The 22193-nt window shown below is 39.4% G+C and overlaps 1 protein-coding gene across 1 annotated transcript; it reads right to left on the bottom strand.

Annotated features, from left to right (window-relative positions):
• Positions 1-1326: 1326 nt before the first annotated feature.
• znf395a (zinc finger protein 395a) lies at positions 1327-20496 on the bottom strand. The gene is made up of 10 exons (XM_041794903.1): positions 20386-20496; positions 12225-12430; positions 12009-12133; positions 11810-11919; positions 9943-10145; positions 9758-9858; positions 9260-9533; positions 8097-8186; positions 5650-5723; positions 1327-3326 (listed from the first exon to the last, which is right to left on the bottom strand). Exons 2-10 carry the CDS (start codon positions 12381-12383, stop codon positions 3215-3217), a joined length of 1248 nt encoding a protein of 415 aa, XP_041650837.1. The 5' UTR covers positions 12384-12430; positions 20386-20496; the 3' UTR covers positions 1327-3214.
• Between the last annotated feature and the right edge of the window lie 1697 nt (positions 20497-22193).

Below are 22193 nucleotides of genomic sequence, written 5' to 3' on the forward strand. Positions count from 1 at the left end.
CTTTACTTTAAAAATACAATATTGGGAATTTCTGCACTGAAATATCTTTATTAATTGAAAAAGTGACCATTCATGTTAAAATCATTTGTAATTGTGGTCTCACAGTATCTCAAATATTTCCTTAAGTTTTCAAAGATTGAGAATTTCTTAATTGTTATGATGGGGGGGGGGGGGGTGCCATTCCATGGTAGCTGCCATCAGTTGCAAGTTTAATTTCCTAAACTCACCTCTGTAACATGGAAATCCCCACACTTGGTTTTTCCAGCAACCTAAGACCAGTTCTGCTCATGCCCACCTCCACAGCCTCTTTCTCAACACTACTTCATGTTTTAAACTGAGGACTCTGTTCAATAAAACGGCACCTCATAAAGCGTAGTTACTAAGAAAAAGCTGACGTTTGGTTTCATTCATGCATCTCTCAGAATAAGAGAGAAAAGCATTTAAAAAAGGCACTTCCATGTTCGTGCTGGAAACAGTTCCAGGATGCTGCTAGAGTGCATGGATTGCATCGGTCGTCTGTTTAGTAGATATGTCTTGTGAGGTGTTGTTTTTACCGAACAGTGTATCAGTTCAAAACAATAAGTAAACAGCAGAGGTGGGTGGAGCTGAGCTCAACAGTGTGGTTCTGGTTGTAAAACTCCCTTTCATTTTCTTCAAAGCAGATTTGATTATTGGCCATATTACTAAGTATCCAAGTTAGATTTACCACGAGCTACCTAGAGTGAAACGATGATATATGCTCCAGTGGAAGACAAACGTCCATAAGATATCAAACACAGTATTCACGATCTCAGCCGAAAATTCTACACTACCCACAATCCTTGAGTGTCGCAGGGACATCTCTGATTGGGGGAGTCTCCAGTTACCATGGAAATTCTAAGGAGCCCTCAAACAAAGACTGTCGATTATTAATAAGGACAACACATGCCGCCGCAGTATGAAGCAGTAAATATGCAAACTACGACATATTTCATTATCATTTTAAATACAAACACCACAATAAAGAAAAGAGAAAAAAGGTGCATATGTGGTTCGAAAGCTCAAAAAGCTACCAATAACAACAAATTAAATAAATTGCAGTGGATTGTGGGATACTTAGTCGATTCCTCCTCATAAAGAAATATTTACACTGATTTATTTCCATATCTAATGTCTCATAGTCATGAGTACCAGGGGCGTAGCTAGGGATTTTGGGCCCCAGCATGGATATTGTACAGGGCCCCCCTTAACTGGCTGGCCAATCAACAAATGTTGCACCATTTTTACAAATATCTAAGCAGTCCTGGACTATACCATTTGGACATTTTTTTTTTTTTAAGATTTATTTTTGGGCCTTTATAAGATAGAGGAGGACAGTGGATAGACTCAGAAACAGGGAAGAGACATGCTGGAAATGGTGCCACAGGCTGGACTTGAACCGGGGCCATCCGTGTACATGGTGCGCGCCTTAACCAACCGACTACCAGCGTGCTCCGCCATTTGGACATTTTTAAGGGAGAAGCAGGGTACCCCCATTATTTTATTTCACTCTATTTGATAAAAATTTCTGTCCGTTGACCAATTCATTTAGTAGCTTTTGATTCCCAAGCCCCCCCCCTTTGGGGGATATGACTGGCAAATTTCATATATAATATTCTGTACATCTAAAAAAAGGTGGTTGGGTCAACTTGTATGTTTATATTAAGTATAATGAGATACTTTTGACAAAAATTAGACAAATACACTTTCTTAAATGTAGGTTTTTGCACCACATGTCAACAAAAACAGTGTGTGCTGACTAATTTCTACATGTTAGATTGCTGATTTTGTAGATAGTTATGAGGAAGGTGAAAATAAAGTGCTAATAAACAAATAAGAGGCCTTAAATGTTCCATCAGTTCTTGTGAAAATGGAGACAATAGCACCTTAAAGCTTGATTTGTTGTGTCAAGGTTCAGACGCTCCAGAGTCATTTCTTTACAAACTGCAGATGAATCAAGTGGCCTTTTTAGCACCAGTAGGTCCAAACTTTAAGTGAGCATAATCATAACAACATCAACAGTAAATATTCAGAAAGCAGCAGCAAAAATCCAAATTATTCTTTCACTTTTCCTGTTTACATCCAGCTGTTGTACAAATTTGAACTCAGTGTTATTTAACAGCTACAGAAGATATAATGAGACTTTGCCATGTAAAGAGCCAGAGCGAAAGCTCAAACTACATTAAGATAATGTAAAAAAAAAAATATTGAAATATGACACTTATGTTAGTTATATGTATAAATCTTAGTTAGGTTACAGGATTTAGAGGCAAAGTTATTAAACTATTCTGCAGCATGTCCAGAGGGATTTCTTTTATATTTACAGGTTCTTATAAACATTTTTAGCTGCCTCATGAGATCAGGGCTGCACTGAATTTGATTCAGGAATGCTGTGAGATATTTTCACCAAATACTTCTGATAATACTCTTTGTGATAGATTTAATACCACACTACCCGCTCCTTGTTAGAGTGATGTTTTACAGCCAGCTTTAGGATGGAAAATAAAGAAGTACCTTAAAGCTGTACTTCTTCTAATGGTCACTGTGGCAGCTCAATGCAGTGTTCTGTTGCAGCAGCTCTGTATCAGCTATGGAGTTAGCTTCAGTACTCTGGAATACCACCGAACGTTTAATAACTGAGATTGTGTTGTTCTTAAGCGTGGTACTGAAAAAGTGTTCATCTTTTTTGATGACTTCTTAAGGTCATCTAAAAATCCATGATACAGTTGGAAAAACTTGAGGCTTGAAAACTTAAGAACATCAGGGATGCTTTGTATACTTTTTACAGTTTACCTATAGCTCAATTTTTTCTCCTCTCAACTCGGCATGAGAACCCAGCAGAAATGACCTGCTACATAAAAATGAAAATTTTTGAGTCGGACAATAAACAAAGCACATTTGGATCCTGGCGTCTCTGGCTGGTTTTACTGAGAATACCTTAGTGAAGTCAGCCGGACGCAACAACAAAAAATTCTCACTTGGCTGCTTCATAATCAGAATAGCTGCACTGACAGGACACGACATCTACAAAATACATTCAAAAGACACATAAAACATAAAAAAGACACTTCTAGATGATGTAAAAAGAGTATAAAAATTAGGGAAAAGTATGTCTGATGTAAGAAAGTATAAAACATCCACCAGGTGAGGCTGATTTCCACAGCCTGCTTCAGTCTTTTTTTGTTCCTCCTCGTCTTTAATCGAGGAAGCGCTGACAGGCTTTCTTCCAGCGACAGGCCGTACACCACTGGTCTCTGTGCTCGATGCCGTAAACTTTGCGACACTTCTTGGCTTCACCACGAATCCTCCTAGCAGACACAGAGAAAATGGTTTTGAGTCTCATGAAGCTGATAAAATACTGTGATGAAGTTCACCAGTTCTCTGGACAGGTAAGACTTGAAGGGATATTTCAGTATTTTTGAAGTTGGGTTGTTTAAGGTACTTGGTGATTGTAATGGCATTAGCATTCAGAGATTTCAGTGTGTGGGAAGCTAGGCTATACAGTGCTGAGGACGGGTACAGATCAGCAAGTTTTAGGTAGAAATGGACCAAAAATAAAAAAATTTTATTGTCCCCCAGAAAACCTCTCTGTTTGGCACTATTTTACGATGCACGCTTCAGCGTATCTGATCAGCTCTTTGGGTCTGCTGCCTCAACAGAGACAACAACACTCTAAACTAAAAAGAGAGCAATTTCAACTTTAGTGACAATAAAGTGACATTTACTGTGAATACGAGGGGATACTGTAATGAGCCAGAGTACATAGAGAAACATCTTCTACAAATGGAGACTCAACAGGAAGAAAGAGAAAGGAGAAACACTTCAGTGGAAACTGTTGAGTAGTAGAGATCCCAAGCTACATAGTGGCGTTGGCGTGCAAACTGCTACTGCTGCCACCAGTGGGACTTCACAACACTCCTTCAGTACATTTCTGATTTAGGATAGTGGCTCACAGATGCCTGCAGTCTGCATCACGCCCTATTCAGAGTTCCCTGCCTTTAAGCCTTCACACACTGAGTCAGGTTTTTTATATCAAATAAAAAAATCATCCTATGTTTCTATAATTATGTTTGCACACTGACGCCAAAACAGGTTTGCATTTTTTGTATCAATCCAAATCACATAGATGGGTGATTGATTCCCTTCTCACTCTCCCTTCTTTCTCCCTCTCTTGCACTGAAAACTCTCCTTTAACACCATGATTCCCCATTATTAATGTGGACGTCAACCACAGTATATAACAGATACAGAATTAGTTTCAGCTGCGTAAAAGAGAGAGATTTAAAGTTGCTTTCCATCTCTTTAACTTGGCACGGCGTTGATGTGCAAGCTAGTGTCGTACGAAGCTCTCTGTCAGGGTGGATGAACCCAGTGTTGTTTTTAAGTGACAGAGACAGAATTATCCTCACTGCTAATTTTCATCACAGTAGGAAACACTTTGCCACATTCTACGAATCTGCAGTGAATACAAATAAAATGCAACATTCATAGTGTGCATGTTTTGAGTGTGTGACACTTTTTCCGGATCATGGATTCAAACTTAAAAGAGGCTTAAAAATGGTTGACTGTTTTACCCAGCTTTCTTCATCTTTCAACTAAATTGGATAAACCAGCGTTGACCAGAAGAGCTGAATATAAATTTGTCATCCAGGAAGGTTTATGGCTGTTGCTTTATTCTTCTAGGGACTGCATGTTGGCACAGGGGTTGGAGCTGTTCCCTCACAGAAAAAGAACGCTTGGTTTGGGTCCTGGTTAGTGCCTTTTGTGCAGAGTTTGCTGCATGTTTTCCGTGTACATGCGTGAGTTCTCTCCCAGTACTCTGGCTTCCTCCCACCACTAAAGACATGCTTGCAAGGTGAATTGAAGACTTTAAATGGTGTATGAGTGTGGCCGGTTGTTTGTCTCTATATATGTCAGCCCTGCAACCACAAATGGGACAAGCTGCATAGAAAATGGGTAGATTTGCTCTTCTCCTGGCTGATAATTAAGCAAGCTACAGTTGGTGTGAAAGGTTTACTTTGTAAAGCTGTAGAGGCTGAAAATTGAGCTTAAATAACTAGCTTTGGTTGTTTTCTCCATCAAAGTCTGCTTGCCTGAAAAGCTGATCCCACCTATCAGTCTGCTGATTGACTTGTGGGGGCAAACACTAAGAACATGAGTGGGTTTAGGTGTTTCTTCACTGATGGCAAAAATATCTTTTATTTCCTTCAAATCTCATGACACAAAAAAGCAGAACTCAACTGTGCTCTTTAACTTTAACTTGATTCTGGATGGATATTGTGAGCACAATAAAGGTATCAGCATTTCTGAAAATTTCTGCTGCATTGGTATAACTCGGTGAAAATGAGTTGGGAAATGTCAGCACAGTGGATATCAGCACAGTCTAATATCACACATCCAAAACATTTAGCAAAGTTACAACAGCAAAGAAGAAACACCAGGCAGAAACATTGAGCAAAACCAGACCTGCAAAGCCTAATTCTGACACTATACTAGACCAATAACCAAAAACTTGTTTAGATTTGAGTTTTTTTGATGCATAACTGCTGGCTAAATCAACCAAAATTTTCTGGACCTCTTAGTCACCAGTCCCAACAACATGTTGAGAAAAAAAGCAGGATAAACACTGACCTCCCAGGGGTGCTGTGCTGCTGCTGCAGCCACTGCTCTCCTACGCTGACTGATCGCACCCGAAACGTCAGACCCTGAGGAGGAGAAGAAGAGGAGTAAGTTTGTTTATTTGACCTTTTCCTTGTTCCCTGTCTCTGCTGTCTTTGTTGGTCTCTGTTTTTATTTTTAATGTGTTTTTCTGTCCTGGTTGTTCCTCTTTATTTCCCTCACTTATGTCCCCTCTGTATCTCTACTCCTAATGTCCTTTGTGTTTGCTCCCTCTGGTGAAAAACATCCTGAAGTTTGCTCCCTCCGCCTGCAGGTGGCGGCGCTGCACTTTGGCAGATTGATGGAAAATGTGACCACAAACAAACCATCCGGGAGGGGATTTTCCTGCTGAATGAAAACCATCAGGGAGGAGCGCATACTCTCCGCCCCCCTTTAGAGTAAAACCAGATTTAACAGGCTTCTCTGTGCTGCTGGAGGAAATAAACAATAGACTGCTGTAAAGGGACGGGACAGAGAGAAAGGAGAAGAAGTGAATCAGAGGAGAGAGTGAGGGCTGAAGCTGGCATTTAAAGGAGATTTAGAAAATGATTTAAACTTAATAAAGTCAGGAAATCCCCCTAACCATACTTCTTCTATCGAAACAAAACAGTAGAGAACTATGAAGACACTGAATGATGTTTGCAGCATTTCCCAGCAGTCTGCAGGTTTTCTGCTGCACACTGTCTGTTTGTTTTAGAGCAACGGTAATCATACCCTGCTCAGGGGCCAGGCTGACTGCAGTTGGAATACTTTTTATGGTGTATTATAAATGAAAAGCAGGTATTTGGAACATACATTTTCATTGGTATGATGCCCTTATCGATATCCCTACAGCATCTAAATTCCTATTGATATCCCTGTTAATACTCTACTACTATGTAGCCGAAGACGAGACAACAGTACAGGTTTTACAGAAATGTTAATTACTGAGTAGGCAATGTTTAGATTTAAACACATTTCAATTCCAGCAGTTCTGTCTATTTCTGGGTTGTTGGGAAAACAAACATAAACATATCCACCCCCTAAAAACTGAATTTATTCAGCTTTCCAGTCATGGCCCATAGATTTTCTTTCTGGTGACGTTATATTTAAACACATCATGATGATGTTTTTTTTATTCCATTACAAGTATATTACTGAGATGATCTTGAACAAGCCATTATGCATCTTGAAATATTAATGGTGATCCTAGATGTTACCTCACATTCCTCAACTCTGGTTTATTGCTTTGTTATTGGGACTTAAGTTACTATCATCTATTTTGTCTGTGTTGCAATGGGTTAGTAGCTTTCTTTAAATGTCAAAGAAGCCTATTAGCTTTTGTCTGCACTTTAAAATGTCAGCAAATATGCATCTTTTTCATCCGAAAGATGCAGAGAAATTTCCATTAAAACTGCATGTGAATTCATGCTTACTTGCAGTGAACTAATCAGTGATGTTACAAAGCCAAAACTTTATTAATGAATATATTCCAGCAAAGTTAGACAGTGCTAAACTGTAAAAATGAAGCAGTGTTAATTTTGTTGACTAAAACTATAGCTTAAAACGTTCCTCAACGCACTTTCTGTGCTAAAAACTAGACAAAGACTAGCCAAAAATAGATGTTGCTGACTAAAACTGACTAAAGGTAAGTTTAGATTTTGTCAAGATGACTAAAAAGACATTAAAATGTAATGTAGTTTTCATCTGACACTCAAAGTCCATGATATTTCTCCACTGTGGGTAAATCTGTCAAAATACAATGCGTCTGTATCTCTTCTGCCTCTCAGCTGTAGAAAGCAGGGATCCCAGGATAGCACGGTGCAGAGAACACACTAAAATGATTTGAAAAACAGATTCAGAAGAGAGAAAAAAAGCTTTGACTAAAAGTTAAGACTAAAATGTAAAGACTCTTTATGGACTAAAACTAGACTAGAGCTATAAAGAGTAGAAATGACTACATGTGACTAAAACTACCTGTATTGCTTCATTAATTTGTCATGATTTGTACGGATAGAAATACAGTGAATAATTTAATTTAATAAACACATTCAAAAGAATGCCATCACTTTCTAAGACAGTGCTTACTACTCGTGGCACACGCCTGCTTTTGTTTAGTTAACTTACCTGCTTTTATTCTTCTGGTTTATACACAGATTCTCACATTTCCTACTATTATAAACTAACTGGATTAAATTTAAATTATTGGTTAAAATACTTGGATCTTTTCTAATTCCTAAAGCAAGCAATAAATCTAATTTTGGGGGTAAAATAAAAAGAATAACATCTGTAGAGCTTTTGGAGATAAATCACTGAAAAATGGGGGGGTTGGGGTTTAAACTCTATTCCATATTTGCTCCTTTATGATGGAGTTTTTTATGGCACTCTTTTGGCTGTATACCCATGATTCACTGTTAAATTTATTATATTTGAATACTCACAGGTCGGACACAAGTGGTGGGCGTGGCCGTCCAGCGACAGGGGGCGGTGTTTGGAACTGCTGTTGACATCACAAGACTCGGGACTGGAGCCTGAAAAAAACACAAATAATCTAATTCAGACATTCAAGCTTAAATAACAAACAAGAGACACACAACTTAATTTACCATGTGCGAAGTCATGCTTTAGTAAAAACAGTTGTGTTTGTCCTCTAGGTCTTATTTAAGGCCAAATAAAATTGCAATTCATCATCTTTGTCTTTTACAACAACACAATGGGAGAAAAGGATGAAATTTCAAATATAAACCAATGTCTGTGATATCAATAAAATAGATAAAAAGTCTCAGGTACAATGATTATAATCCTTTTTTATTTTGCTGTTAAGTTTTTAAAACACAAAGTCTAGAAAAAGAGCTTTTTTAGTTTATTTGCTTTTGACACAAGAATTTAAAACCAACATTTGATTTGACATATCTGAATTTAAAAAAAATAATACAAGATTTTATTTTTCTTTCTTATTGAAAACATGGATGTTTGATATTTAAAAAAAATGTATGTTTTATAAAAATAGTAGGGCTGTCAAGCAATCACAATCAACAGCAATAAATTGCATTCGTTATATATAATTTTCAAATTAAACTATTTTTTAATTCAAAACTGTTTTTGTTTCATTTTAGATTTTTCTATTTCCCTTTAAGTGTATAATTGACTTCCTGTTTGAGTTTAGACCTGCATTACCAGGTTGATTGAAGATTATGACAGAAATTTTACACGGAAAAAGGAACTTGCTATGGACTGAAGGGGAAATAAGGTGTTGGTAGACAGATAAAGGTTTGATAACTGCATGCAGACGACTTCTGCTTCTGAGCTGTGAGTTTTTAAGAACACATTAAGGAGCAGTTGTGGACTTTTTTTTTTACATCATCGTGGCTGCAGGGACACGCTGACTTGGAATAACCAAAGAAGGGGACAATAAAGCATGTGACTAATCATGAAAACCAAAATGAATACTTATTGTGGATCCATTCCAATTAATCTTGACAGCCCTTGTTTTCACCTAAACTGTCTAAAAACAACCCATTTAAAGTGATGAACACAATTATGTGTAGTTTACTGATAAATAACGCCAATCGCTGTCAGTCACGGATAATAAGCCCCACCCTACCTGGTAGGAGTGCTCTGATTGGACCTGCCACAGGCTGCCAGGGGTGGAGGGGGCGGAGCGACTCAGACTGTTGTAGCCTGGAGGAGAAGGTGGAGATGGCGGAGACGGAGGAGGAGGGCTCGGAGGTGAGGAGGAGGAGGATGTTGGTGAGGCAGGAGCGGGGCTGCACAGGAGAGGCTGAGTCTGCTGCTGCTGCTGCTGATCCCATTGGTTGATCTCAGTGTAGTAGAAATCCTCCTCGCTGCGGGAACAACGCTCGTGTTCGCCACCACGACTGTAGGAGGACATGCTGGATTAGAAAAGTCCACTACTTTAAATAACAGGTCACAAAAGTGTCATTGTTCATGGATAATAACTGAGATAAACATGGCAGGCAGTTAAAGGTTCTGATGTTGCCATCTAACTATCTTTGGCTTTCTTGTCAGGATCAGGCCTCCATATAAACCCAAAACTCTCTCTGAAGTGAATCATCATCCCTGTCGTTTAGGCGAGTCTTACCACAGATGTGTTATCCGAATGTGGCGTTTGATTCCCACCACTGAGGTCAGCACCTTCCCACAGTTTGGCCACAGACACTTGTATGCTGACTTCACCGAGTTCTGCAGGAAGAAGAAACAACCTTCAGCACTCGCCGTCTCTGTCGGTGTTTAATTTGACCAATGACCACAGTAAAATCAGCTCACCCTGCGTTTACGAGGTGCTGGCTCATCAAACAGAACCTGCTCCAGCTCCATGTCCAGGCCTTCATCAGAGGGTGTAGCAGGGCTCACAGCGGGCTCTGTTATTGGTGGAGAGGGGGCGGGGCTTCCATTGCAGTGGCCAACGCTCCAGTAGCCGCTGCTGCCGCTGTCTGAGAGCTCGCCGCCTCCACAGTCCATCGGAGGAGCTGGAAGACAGAGAGAGTTTAAAGAAAGTCTGTATAAGATGTTAAAGGTCATATATTATGGAAAATTGACTTTTTCAGGCTTTTCTGACAAAAAATATGTTCCCTTAGCCTGTCCACAATCCCCCCAAGAATCAGAAAAATCCTTTCCCTCCCCCTTTCAGAAAATGTGTGCTGTAACAAGCCATTCTCAGATTTTCCCTCATAATATCATGTGGGGAGTAAGCACCACCCCTAGGTTCGTTTGGCCCTCCCCACTTGGAAGAAAGTTCGGCCGTCCTCTCCTGAGCCTCAGCTGAGAAGTGGATCAGGAGAACCATCCATTAAGCCACATCCATTTCCTGAGAGGGGCGGAGTCATGGGCGGGGGCAGACAGCTCATTAATATTTAAAGCCACAGACACAGAAATGACTCGTTCTGAGCAGGGCTGAAACAGAGGGATTTTTTAGACATGCAAAAATCCAATACTGGAGGGTTTTTTCAGCAAAAAACTTCCCAGGCATGTTTTGGGAACTGCTGAGACAAATATAAACTTGTCTTAAAGGGGCATAATATGTGACTTTTAAAACCTCACTACTCCATGGCACCAGTGTACCGTTACAATTCAAGTAATCCATCATTAGTTATTTTTCATAAAAGTTATCTGTTACTGATTGAAAAATCCCCAAAGGCCACAGACCAAATATCCACATTATATTGGATTTTGGATGAAATGGACAAGGAAAACATGGTGATACATAAGTGTAAAGGCTCCTGTTGAATTGTTTTATTGCTGTGCTACTCACTGTTATTAGGTGCAGTGTTTTGGTGATTCTAATTGCCTCTATCCAGATTGATGCCAGATTGTTGGCATATTAAAGAGCTGTAAAGGTTTCTGTGTCTGTTAGTGGTGTTATCAGGCTTTTGAGTTACAGATTATGGGCTGTAAACTGCGGCATATTATGACAGTAGAGTCAACACATTGAAAAGCAGGTGTGCAGGCGCTTTATGTCGATTTTATAACTGACAAGTGGAGGGAGTGGTGAAAGGGTTTTAATATTTGTAGCCCACATGGTCATCTGAGCTAAAAAACATGGCAGCTGCACAAAGCAAACACATACCAAGGAGGGTTAAGGCAATACATCACTCCAGTGCAGTAAACAGTACACCGCTTATCCCATTCAGGACTTTGTGGGGTTGAAGTCAGACTTAGCTGTCATTGGGTGAGTGGTGGGGTGCACCCTGGACTGATCACCAGAGTCACCAATCAGCCTAACAAGCACGTCTTTAGTCTTTGGGAGGTAGTCAGAGTACCCGGAGAGAACCCATGCATGCATAGGGACATCATTCAAAAACTCTGTACAGAAAGGCCTAACTGGAATTCAGACCAGGAGCCTTCTGGTTTGAAGCAACAGTGCTAACCACTGCACCACTGTGCAGCCCAGTCATTTTAGTACACTGTTTTCCTTTTCATTTTGGTGTTTTTTATGCTTTGCAGTAGCTCATAATTATGTTTGCTGATATTTTGATGTGTGAATTTTGTTGATTTTGATTGTATATTATTGACTTTATGTTGTTTTTTTTTACTATTATCTGTTATCGGTCATTACTTGAGCTGGTTTATGCCATAACTATTGTTTTTTTATTGTTGTTTTTTGGTTTGTTGAGTATTCTTGTTGTTGTTGTACCTGGTGTGTCTTTGAGGGCGGGGCTATGCAGCAGGGGGCTGCAGGACAAACTGCTGAGGACCATTGCTGCCATCAGCTCATCCATGTCCACCTCCTCTGGACTCCTCTGACTGCAGGAGAGGAGAGCAGAGCAGAGGAGGTCAATTTTATGTACAGCAAACAGCACACAGATACACAAACATGTGGCATGAGGTCTGACCTTCTAGGGACGTCGATGCAGGAAGAGACAGATCTGTTGCATGACGGAGACACTGACAGGTCACTCTGCTCCAGCTGATCCACCACACCTGAAGATTCAGCTCCTCCAACACACTGGAAATACACCTGAGAGAGGAAACAAACACAGCTTGTTGTGACAGGCTGAAACAATGCATGGCTGCTCTCCCTGAATGTAAATGCTGATGGTAAATCTCACCTTCATTCCTGGGTGAACTTTAACTCTGCTAATGGGCTGCTGTCCTGCTGCTGTTGCCATGGTGATGCTGGTCTCACCTGTCTCCTGGCCTGCTGGGCAGGTGGAGCTCACCAATGCACCAAGAGGAGAGCGCTTCCCTAAGCGAGTCTTTGGTAGCATGTCTGTCTGTCTGATAGCAGCTGAATGTCCGTTAATGAAGTCTGATTCTGAAACACAAACAGAATGAGTTTACAGCAGAGGTTCTCAACCTTGGGGTCGGGACCCCCTTGGAGGTCATGACACTAAGAGGGGGTCTCCAGTTTCCCTAGAAAAACTGAGAATATTTTTCAAATTCCACTGTTGTCAGTTTGCACAAATTTTGCCAAATTTTAACTAGTTTTCATCATTTTTTCCCACAAATTTTGACACATTTTTGTCATTTAACACTCATTTTTGCCATTTTAAACTCTTTCCGCCACTTTTTTCTGCTTGTTTTTGCCACTTCTAAAACAATTCTTGACACATAAGCCTAATGTTGCATCTGTTGACACATTATTGCCACTATTAACCCAATTTTACAATTGTTATGCCTATTTTTCCCCATTTTATCCACATTTCACTATCTGATATGCCAATTTTTGCCAATTTTGACCAATTTCTGCCAGTATCTGCCTATTTTTTCTTTTTAATTAGCACTATTTTGCCAGTTTATATCGATTTTTCTATATATTTCCACCCATTTTTGCCAACTTAAAGCCTTTTCAGCCACTTTTTGATTCCCTTTTACCACTATTTATGCCCATATTAGCCACTGTACGCATTTTTGCCTTTTTTCGGTTATTTTTTGCCATTCTTACATGATTTTTGCCTATCCTAACCCATTTCTGCTACTTTTAAGATCAAATGTCACCACCTTTTCCACAATTTTTTGCCATTACTAACACATTTTTAAAAATTTTAACCAATTTTATTTTATTTTTATAACAAAATGGATTTACATTTTTAAGAAGGCTATATACTACACAAATGATTTAAAAAAGAAACATGTTTAATTGATAGGAGTGGTTATTTTTTCAGGTTAAATATAAAATATGGATATCACAGCTTCACTTTACAATAGGCCACGATTTTGTTGACTTCCATGGGCCCCCAGTCTGGCAGGGCCCCAGAAAGTTCTCCCCTTTATACCCCCTTATGGGCGGCCTTGTCTCCACATGACTATTCTTGAATGTGCATGGCTGTGTTCAGCCACCTTCAGGTCCAGTGGGGGTCCCCGGTCTCAGGGTTATTGGGGGGGGGCTGAAAAGGTTGAGAACCCCTGGTTTAGAGGAAGGGTTGTTGTTCTGACCAATCATTTTTAGACAGGAAATTAACTTCAGAACAATGAAAATGATCATTTCCTCAGTTGGTTTGTATCCATTCCTTACCTATAGCCCTTATACAATCATATAGTTTTATAGTTTTTTTCTTTTTTTTTTGTCTCTATTTTCAACTTTTTTTTCTTACACGTGACCCTGGAGTCAGTTTATGAAAAAAAAAAAAAAAAATTCAGCTTTCTTATAATAATTGACAAAATTTCCATTACGTATACCAATTGATTTTAATTCTATGATATAGTCACTAATAAAACATGCATATATCTGAATTTTTCACCTCAAAATGTTCCCTCCTTTTCTATCATATATGTCTGCCCTTCTCTTATTCACCTATCGATGTCAAAGAAGAGAAACTAAAATCAGATAGCGCCATCTGCTGGTAGAAGAGACTTTTGCAATGTATATTTAAGTCAAATTAATTTGAATTGGCAAAATATGTTTTGTTTTTTTAGCTGTGTTTTGAAGTATCATAACATGACTAATATACCATTTGGTATCAATCTGCCAAATAGTACACAAATATTGGTATAGTTACGAGGTGTGGGCAAAGAACAGCTAGTTTAACAGAGTTTGTTTTTTTTTTTGTTGTTTTTTTTTTTAGTAAATACTATTTGTGCCCTACAGAAGGGATAATTTCTAAGTAAATCCCTGACTCCAGTTAAGCCCTTCATCCCAGCCAGCATGTCCTTGTGGGCCCCACATGGGTTATATATGGGCTACAGTATGGGTCCCATATGAGTTCCATGGTGGCCCCACCTGTGATTGCCGATGTGCAAGTGTGAGTCAGCTCATAGGAGTCCCATATAGGCCCCATTTAGAGATCCTGCAATCACCCATGTTTACTACGAGTAAGATCTATCTTGAATATCTCCAGACGGGGCATGGATTTATGGATGGATACTGGACCCATAGGGCGCCCACATGGACATTCTGGCTGGTATATTGGCCCCCATAAGTCAACTATGCAGACTGATGGGCAGCAAAAAGCCAGCACTTCACCAGGGTTGTCCAGCTGGACCCCCCTTTGCTAGTGTTTCATTCAGTTAGTCCAACAACACCTTCAGAGGGCTAAACGGTGATCTTCAGCATCCAAGGGTCAAGCAGCCACATTCTAGCTCTGACCACCCACCACGCCACCAAACATCACTGCCACCTTCAACGCACCAGATTATGATGATGCTGTACTACCTTCCCTATCATCATTCATAATCACAACTAAAAAAGACAACTTTTCCTAGTACAGACATTTCACATGAACCAAGAGGGAGCTAGAAAGGCAGAGTTAGGTTTAAGTGCCCTGACCTGGGCTAGCACTTGAGGCTCTACCTCCCCCTACTCTATCAATGTTATAAGGTAGGAGAGAAAAGAAAATGACAGAGTTGAGACCAGAGAAGAGCAGAGGAGTAACATGTAGATGGTAGGTAACTTATTAATTGTATTTATCTTTACTCAGTGGATAACAACAGTTACATAAGTTGGGGGGACCTAACAATTAACCAGCAGTTAACAGGTAGATACTGAATGACGCCACATCAGATTAAAAGGACTGATCACTTTCGGTTGATCATCATACTGGGTAGTTACTCAGTACTGAATCACCACTTAATATCTACCGTTTCTGTTAGTTACTCATTTGTTACCTGGAGGCGATGCCAGTTTACGCCATTGTTGCATTACCGACAGTCATGGTGTGTGTACAGGACGGTGATGACACATTTCATGGGTGGATCCAAACTGGTGGCGAAAGTTGCCAGTGGTTGCTTTCCCAAACTTCACAATGCTGCAGCTCAATGATGTTAAACCTTAAACAAGCTCCATGTAGCTTCTGGGAGTCTTATTTCACAAATAAGCTTTTATGAACTATCACGATGGATTATATTGAATTTTTATTGGTTTTGTGAATAAATTGCTTGATTTGAATTTAATTGAATCAGAGACCAAATCGAGAAAATCGTCAGTGGTCCACAAAAATCCTCGTACAACCATGACATGAGACTTACATATCTAACTTTAATTTATCATGTTTTTGTCTCAAAATCAGGGAATGCAAATGCTTTCCTTTCACATGCATTAACATTGCTTGTAAAGTGTTTACAAATAATAATCCACTGCCATTTATTTTGTTTTAATGAGGCATCTATAAAGACACATTTTCTTAGCTAATATTTATCTCAGTTAAAGTACTTTATGGCCCAGAAAACTCTTCCTAAATAATGTCTCTAAATACTGATACATTCTTTACTGCTTGGACTAAAACCAGTAGCATTTACTCAACTATTTTATATATCAAAAAAATGTGATCTATCTTTTTTTAATTTTCCTTAATTCCTATGGTTTCAAGGTATTGTAAATAACATTTTGGCGTCCCACCTCTGGCCCACACTTTGGGAAGATCTGCTTTAGAGTCAGTTCCCACCATTGACTGCAGAAAATGATGGAGAAAGTGTTGTGAAATCAGCCATCTGGTTACTGGTAGGGACGCACCGGTGCATCATTTCACCATCAGTGTAGCAGATATCAGCCCTCATGACACAGTAATGGGGCATGACCAGATACCAGTCATCAGTGTTTATCTGTTGTGCTGATCAGTTTAATGGAGCCATCTCTTACACCACAGAAGAGGGTTTTAACAGGTGAAAGAAGTAAACATTTAAACAAACTCTGCTCTGTTAATGTGCTCTAACATGGGGGAAAGGTTGGAATTTTTGGGAGGCTTACACCTAAAGAAGTATTGAAAAACACTGATTGCATGTGTGGATGCATCTTAGTCTAATCTGCAGCTGCTGCCATACTGAAAACATTGTCCTAAACTAACTTTAGATCAGCCAAGTCACAGACAAGGAGGTGGATCATCGAGACACATCCTCTAAATATTTATTTAAAGTTAAGCAGCAAAGACGAGTCGTGCTTCTGATCATCCTCAAAGTTATCCCACCTTTCAAAACAGTTGTATTTATGGAGGACTAGGTGTAAATCCTGCATGTGTTGATAATATCTCAGCAGTTACACCACCTTAAATGTTAGTAATAACAAACTCCAGCCTAAACTGCAACCAGACCACATTCAAACCGTGCAACGTCGGGTTCTGCCTGTGCCATCTACTCTAAACCCAGAGCTTCCAGGTTTAACAGTAAGCACAGAAGATCAGTTTCACGATCCAGTAATAAAGAGCCCCAATGCTGGGAAAAGTTCTGCTCTAGATTAAGTGTTCACAGTTGGACTTGTTCTAGGTTAGACAGATCTGAGTGACTCACAGGCTGCAGAGTCATTTACAGTTAGTGTGTGTGTGTGTGTGTTGTTGTGTGTGAGTGTAGGTGTGTGTTAGTCGTTAACTAAACAGAGGATTAAAATGATCCGGGCAGATGGCTTTGCTGTCTTTATTACATTACATTTGCTTACACTGAGGAGTAGGCTATTGCAACACCTTCACTGCTTAACTGTTGCCATGGCAACATGATACCCCCCTTCCCCTCTTAAAGGTTCCCAGTAAATCAGTGACTCACCAGATCTCACCATCACATTGGGACAGCGCATCCATCTTTTAACCAGTAATCCCCGTCGAGGTTATAAAATCATTTTCATTATTCTCTCACAAACTTATTTTTTAAGAACAATTCTTAAAAGTCTTCATTTTTATTTTTTGGAGGTAACTGCAATGCCTTCAAACTGCTTGATTTGTAAGACACAAAGACTAAATGTTACAGATATGCTTTCTGCAACAAATACGGGATAAAAGCATAAAAACAAACAATTCTACAGACTTTATCAATCCCTCTTGACGAATTCAAAGTCCTGCTGTCATTCAGCATTAACCAGACGCACCCGATAGACTGTGTCATAAATCCAATTTATCTCACACTCTTCTGGGAAACCTCCCATAGAAAGCATTTGGGAAGAGCAGGACTTTTACAAAAAAATCTCAGGGTGATTGGATGAAGGCAACTTGAGCTTGGCAGGGAGGTGCATTCATAGTTTATGAACTGTAGAGAAAGTTGGTGGATCAAACTCATACCGAAGCAGGTCAGGAGAAGAGACAGAACATCTGTTTTTGTCATGAGAATGTCAGTGTGGCTCTTTGCTCTTGTTTTGATTAAGAAATGTGGTTCAGTTCTGATAAAACTGCTGCTACACTAAAGCTACATCTGGGCTAAACGCTACACTGGGAGCTGCCATTGCTATCAGCCTCCAGTACAATTAAACCCCGCCTGTAACTAACTACTCATTCCTCTAAAATAACAATAATTGTTCTGGTCCGCTCTCAGACCGGGCAGATTGGAGCTTTGCAAGATGGATGTGCCTGATGATAGACGTGGAGCAATTCGGCTGCTTTGCAAGGTTGAAATTAAGGAGTTTGTCAATATTCCTATTCATAATTATTTTGATTGGTATTTAGATGGCAATTATTTAGCATGACTACTCTCTGAATTTACTACATCTGCATCAGTTGAATTTATCAAACTTTAAAACTCCTGACCTGTTTAACACAAAAACAGGAAAAAAATGTGAGACATGAGATAACAATAAATAAACAAAATGAATTGCTTTCAAGGCCAAAAAAAGTAAAAACAAAACAAAACAAAACACTAAAATATTTGCCATATGGCCAATCAGCTTAACACTGCATATAGTAAAGTAATTATTAATCATGATGATCTTGTTTTCATGATTGTAGGAATAATATTGTGATTGAAATTGAAACTGAATTAATTTTCAGGCATATATAGCCTTAATGCTAAATAGGAGTTTAAAAAACATTAAAATCCTCAAACAATAGAATGGAGATGCTGTTTAGTAATCCCTCTTGGGGAAATTCAATGTTTTGCACTGTTATTGATCACGCTGCACACAGGTATTTAAATATTAGCATGTGCACAAACTGTATGGAAATTCCTTGCTCACGGGCGCCTCAGTAGAGGTATGGACTGGCACCTCTTGAGACTTGGTCAAACCTGTACTTGAATCAACCACCCTCTGGTTCATGAGTCTTTACTGAGGTACTTCTGGGCCCTAGAAATGAGGCTCAAAAAGCCTTTCAAAGGGGTTGTTTTAGCTTGAATTCCAACATCCACGATAACTTAATCAAAGAAATTACTGATCTAAAATTTTGGATCATTCATCACTTGGTGAATCATCTTTCAGCTCCAGTTTGAGTCCTTAACTGTGTGCTGTATCAGAACTGGAAGTAATCAGTTAGTTACAAAATGAATCCATTGCGTAAATGCTTTAAACCTGCTTTCTTTTAATGGCCAGCAGGGGGCATTATGAAGATGTTTGTCAAGACATTTACAAGGCATTAAGGATACATGTTGGAGAATATATTCCCTCTGTGAACATGGTTTTAATGAGTTTATCATCTCAATATCTACTTTTAAATCTGCTCCAGTACACTTTAAGGTTAATTCTTTTCAACAGTGTTTCCAAACATTTTTTCTTCTGAGGCCCTGCTCTTATCTATTTAAGGCTGAGACCACCCATGACCTCCATGACAGAGAAAATGATCAATTAATGCCAAAAAATCAATATAAAATTGAATTGTTCATTGAGTAAACCCAAAATGAAATGTGCTCTAACATGTTAATCTTACCTAGTGACCTCTGTATAAACTGATAATTGTGTTATTGTGATTTTAGTTCATATGTGCGCCCCAGGTTGGGAACCAGTGCTGTATTTGATTGATCCTTTTAAAGCTAGCTCAGTAATAGTGCTGTTAATAGTGTTTGTTCAATACAAGCCAAAGCTATTCTGTCTATACGGCATATTTTAGCACCAAGGAGATTCAAAATGCAGAATAAAAACTAAAAAATATTAAAATGATAGTGAAAAAAACAACACAATTAGGGAATTTTTTAATAAAAAGTTATTAAAACACTAACTCACCAGTTTTAGTCTGTTTTGCTTCCACATCAACAAGACTGCAGCAGCTAAAATGCTAAAATTGGAGCAGATCAAATCAATTGCAGTCACACTCCTGTTGCACAGTCTGAGCTTCCGTTTCAACTGAAAGGACTTTGTTGGATCAATGTTTTTTTTTGCACCAAACAGTAAAACTACTTCATCTTCATGGAGCTTTGTGTAGAGAAACAGAAACAAAAAGGTGCATTGTTGTTTAAATTCTCTCTCTGAATTCAATCTAACTGGGACTGAAAAACCAAACCAGAAAACTAAAGGCCAAAAGTTCACTGAAGCCTGTGGACCGGAGCAGAAACACAAACATGTGTGCCAGCTATTACATATGCAGACATGCACAGCACACTTACATACTGTACAAACACACCCCCTTCTGCCTGCAGCTCTGAACCAATCACATTCCTTCAGTGCCATGTTCACACCCTCCACAACAAGAGTCCTCAATGAACACAAAAACAACAAAAACCCACTCATTCTGGGATCTGAGCTTCTGTGAACTATTTCAATTCAGCCCTGTTTTGTCTGAACCTAAACCAAAGTCAGTTGTTGTCCACTTTCCTCTCTCTCCACATTATGTCACAAGTCTGAAAAACAACAAAACAACCTGAAGGGCAAAAGAGGAAAAAGAAAAAAAAGAGACTTTTACTGCAGTGGTGTCTTAAACTGAGTCATAAACCACTAAAAATGTTAACGACTGCAATGAAAGACCAAGAGAAAGTATACTGAGGTTAAAGTAGGACAGTAGGTGAAGTCATGAAGTCACATTTTTCTTTGTGAACTTCAGCCGCAGATTCAGCAAACACTGAAGAAATCTTTAAAGAGAGAAAACCAGTGAAGAGTGTGCTTTAAGAGCATGAAGATGAAGCAGAGATTTAAAGCATGCATCAGTTGTCACATACCTGCTCAGAGTCAGGCTCCTGCACAAAAACAACAACACTTCAAGGAGGACTGAGTGGGTCCACTGCTGCTCATTCAGGGCTGAGAGTGAGAGCTGCTGCTGCTGCAGGCTGCAGCCAGTCTGAACACAGAGCCAGAGGCTGCACGCAAAACGTGGAGCGGATCAGGCCAGGGTCATGGAGGGGAGTCTTTACTGCGGGGTGAGTCAACACAGAGTCATTTATGAGGGAAGTGGGAATTTTCCACAGAGCACACTGAGTGTTGAAATCAAAAGTTGATGCCTCAGATGGATTTTTACTTTCACATAAATTCACAATGGAAAGGTTACTTCGCACATCTATTACTCAGGACAGGTGCGTCGGAGGGCAGGGTATCCAGCAAACAGTTAAAACGTAAACACCAAACCTTTTTTTGCAAGTTGGGCAGTGTGCGGGTGTTTACCTTTTAACTTTCACATAAATTACAATTAGTATTATAGCTCTTATTGGTATTACACCCATATCATGCTTTTGTTGCATTGTGCTAACAGCTGGTGGGCCTGTATCCACAGCTGTCTTTTTTGTGCTGGCAGCACTCATTAATGCAAAACTAATGTAAGTGTGCATTTCTCTCACAATCATACTTGAGTTTTTATGGGCCCAAAGCTGAATTATGTGGGAGTGAATGATTTAGTATGGTTGTTTTATGGTGCTGTGGTCTCTCTATGTATTTATTTGATTTTTTATTACATGCCATTCTGAATTATTTTGCAGACCCCCAAGCTGTGGCTCCCGGACCCCCAGGGATCCCTAGACCCCAGTTTGAGAACCACTGGTGTAAAGGATGCTAAAAGGTCCTCAGTGTCAGCTGATTTTTGTTGCAACTCTCACAGCGCTTTCCAGTAGTTGAGCTTTGAGAGTACAGGGCCTGTTATCGTCATATTTCCGTTCCTGACCAGTGAAAATCAAGAAGTTATGACACCAGTATTGTCAACAGCAGCGTCAGAAGAGAAACTGACCTAAATCATCTAAATCGCAGTTTCCTAGCCTTTTTCCTTGGACTCCCGCCTATTTGATCCAAAGAAAAGCTGAGCCCTCAACCCACAGAAAAAAGAAAAACAATACATTACTGTCAAAAATCAACACTGATTTTAATTTCATTGATAAAACCCTGCATGTTTTTCCTTCTGAAATAACTTATTTTGAACTACTTGATTACTGTTTTATCATGCTTTTGTTTAATACATGTAAATTTAATTTTGGTAACCTCAGACTAAACAAAGTCCCACACCCACCCTGAAATCTTTGGCACCCCCAGGAGGTCCCAGACCTCAGGTTGGGAATCAATGTTTTAGAGGATAAAATGTCCAGGTCTTTAACTGCTAATGCCAGACACGGAGGCCTTCACATAGTTTTATATGCCTTCAGAGATTCAGTTTAGTGGGCCCTAATGACCTCGTAATCTTATAGTAATTTCTTAAGAATTCAGTGGTAATTTCCTTATAATAAGTTGGCATTTTGGCAAGAAATAATAAGAAGTATTTGTCTTATAAGAATCTATTTCTCATCATGGAATCCCTCACAATAATGTGCCAATTCTCTGATGATTAGATGTTTTTTTTACACCTACCCTGGCCCTAATACTCTTACCCTAACCCTAACCTGTAATTGGGTGAGGAGTTCTCAGACTTTTAGGGGCTAGAGACCCCTTAAAGGGGAGAAAATTTTCCAAGGACCCCCCACATAATCCTCCCGCTGAGTAAACAATGTTAACTGCCATTTGTACTTTTAGATGCTGTATTTTAAACTCTTCAACCTAAATACAAGCTCAG

The sequence above is a fragment of the Cheilinus undulatus genome, linkage group 1 (genome assembly GCF_018320785.1).
Source record: "Cheilinus undulatus linkage group 1, ASM1832078v1, whole genome shotgun sequence".
Lineage (NCBI taxonomy): Eukaryota > Metazoa > Chordata > Actinopteri > Labriformes > Labridae > Cheilinus > Cheilinus undulatus.

Bases quoted from the DNA above. Each gene is read 5' to 3' on its own strand.
- znf395a (XM_041794903.1), bottom strand. From the start codon at position 12,383: ATGCTACCAAAGACTCGCTTAGGGAAGCGCTCTCCTCTTGGTGCATTG. The intron at 12,134-12,224 runs GTGAGATTTACC...TTCCTCTCTCAG, and splicing joins AAGTTCACCCAGGAATGAAG to GTGTATTTCCAGTGTGTTGG. The intron at 9,534-9,757 runs GTAAGACTCGCC...GTCCTCCTACAG, and splicing joins ATTCGGATAACACATCTGTG to TCGTGGTGGCGAACACGAGC.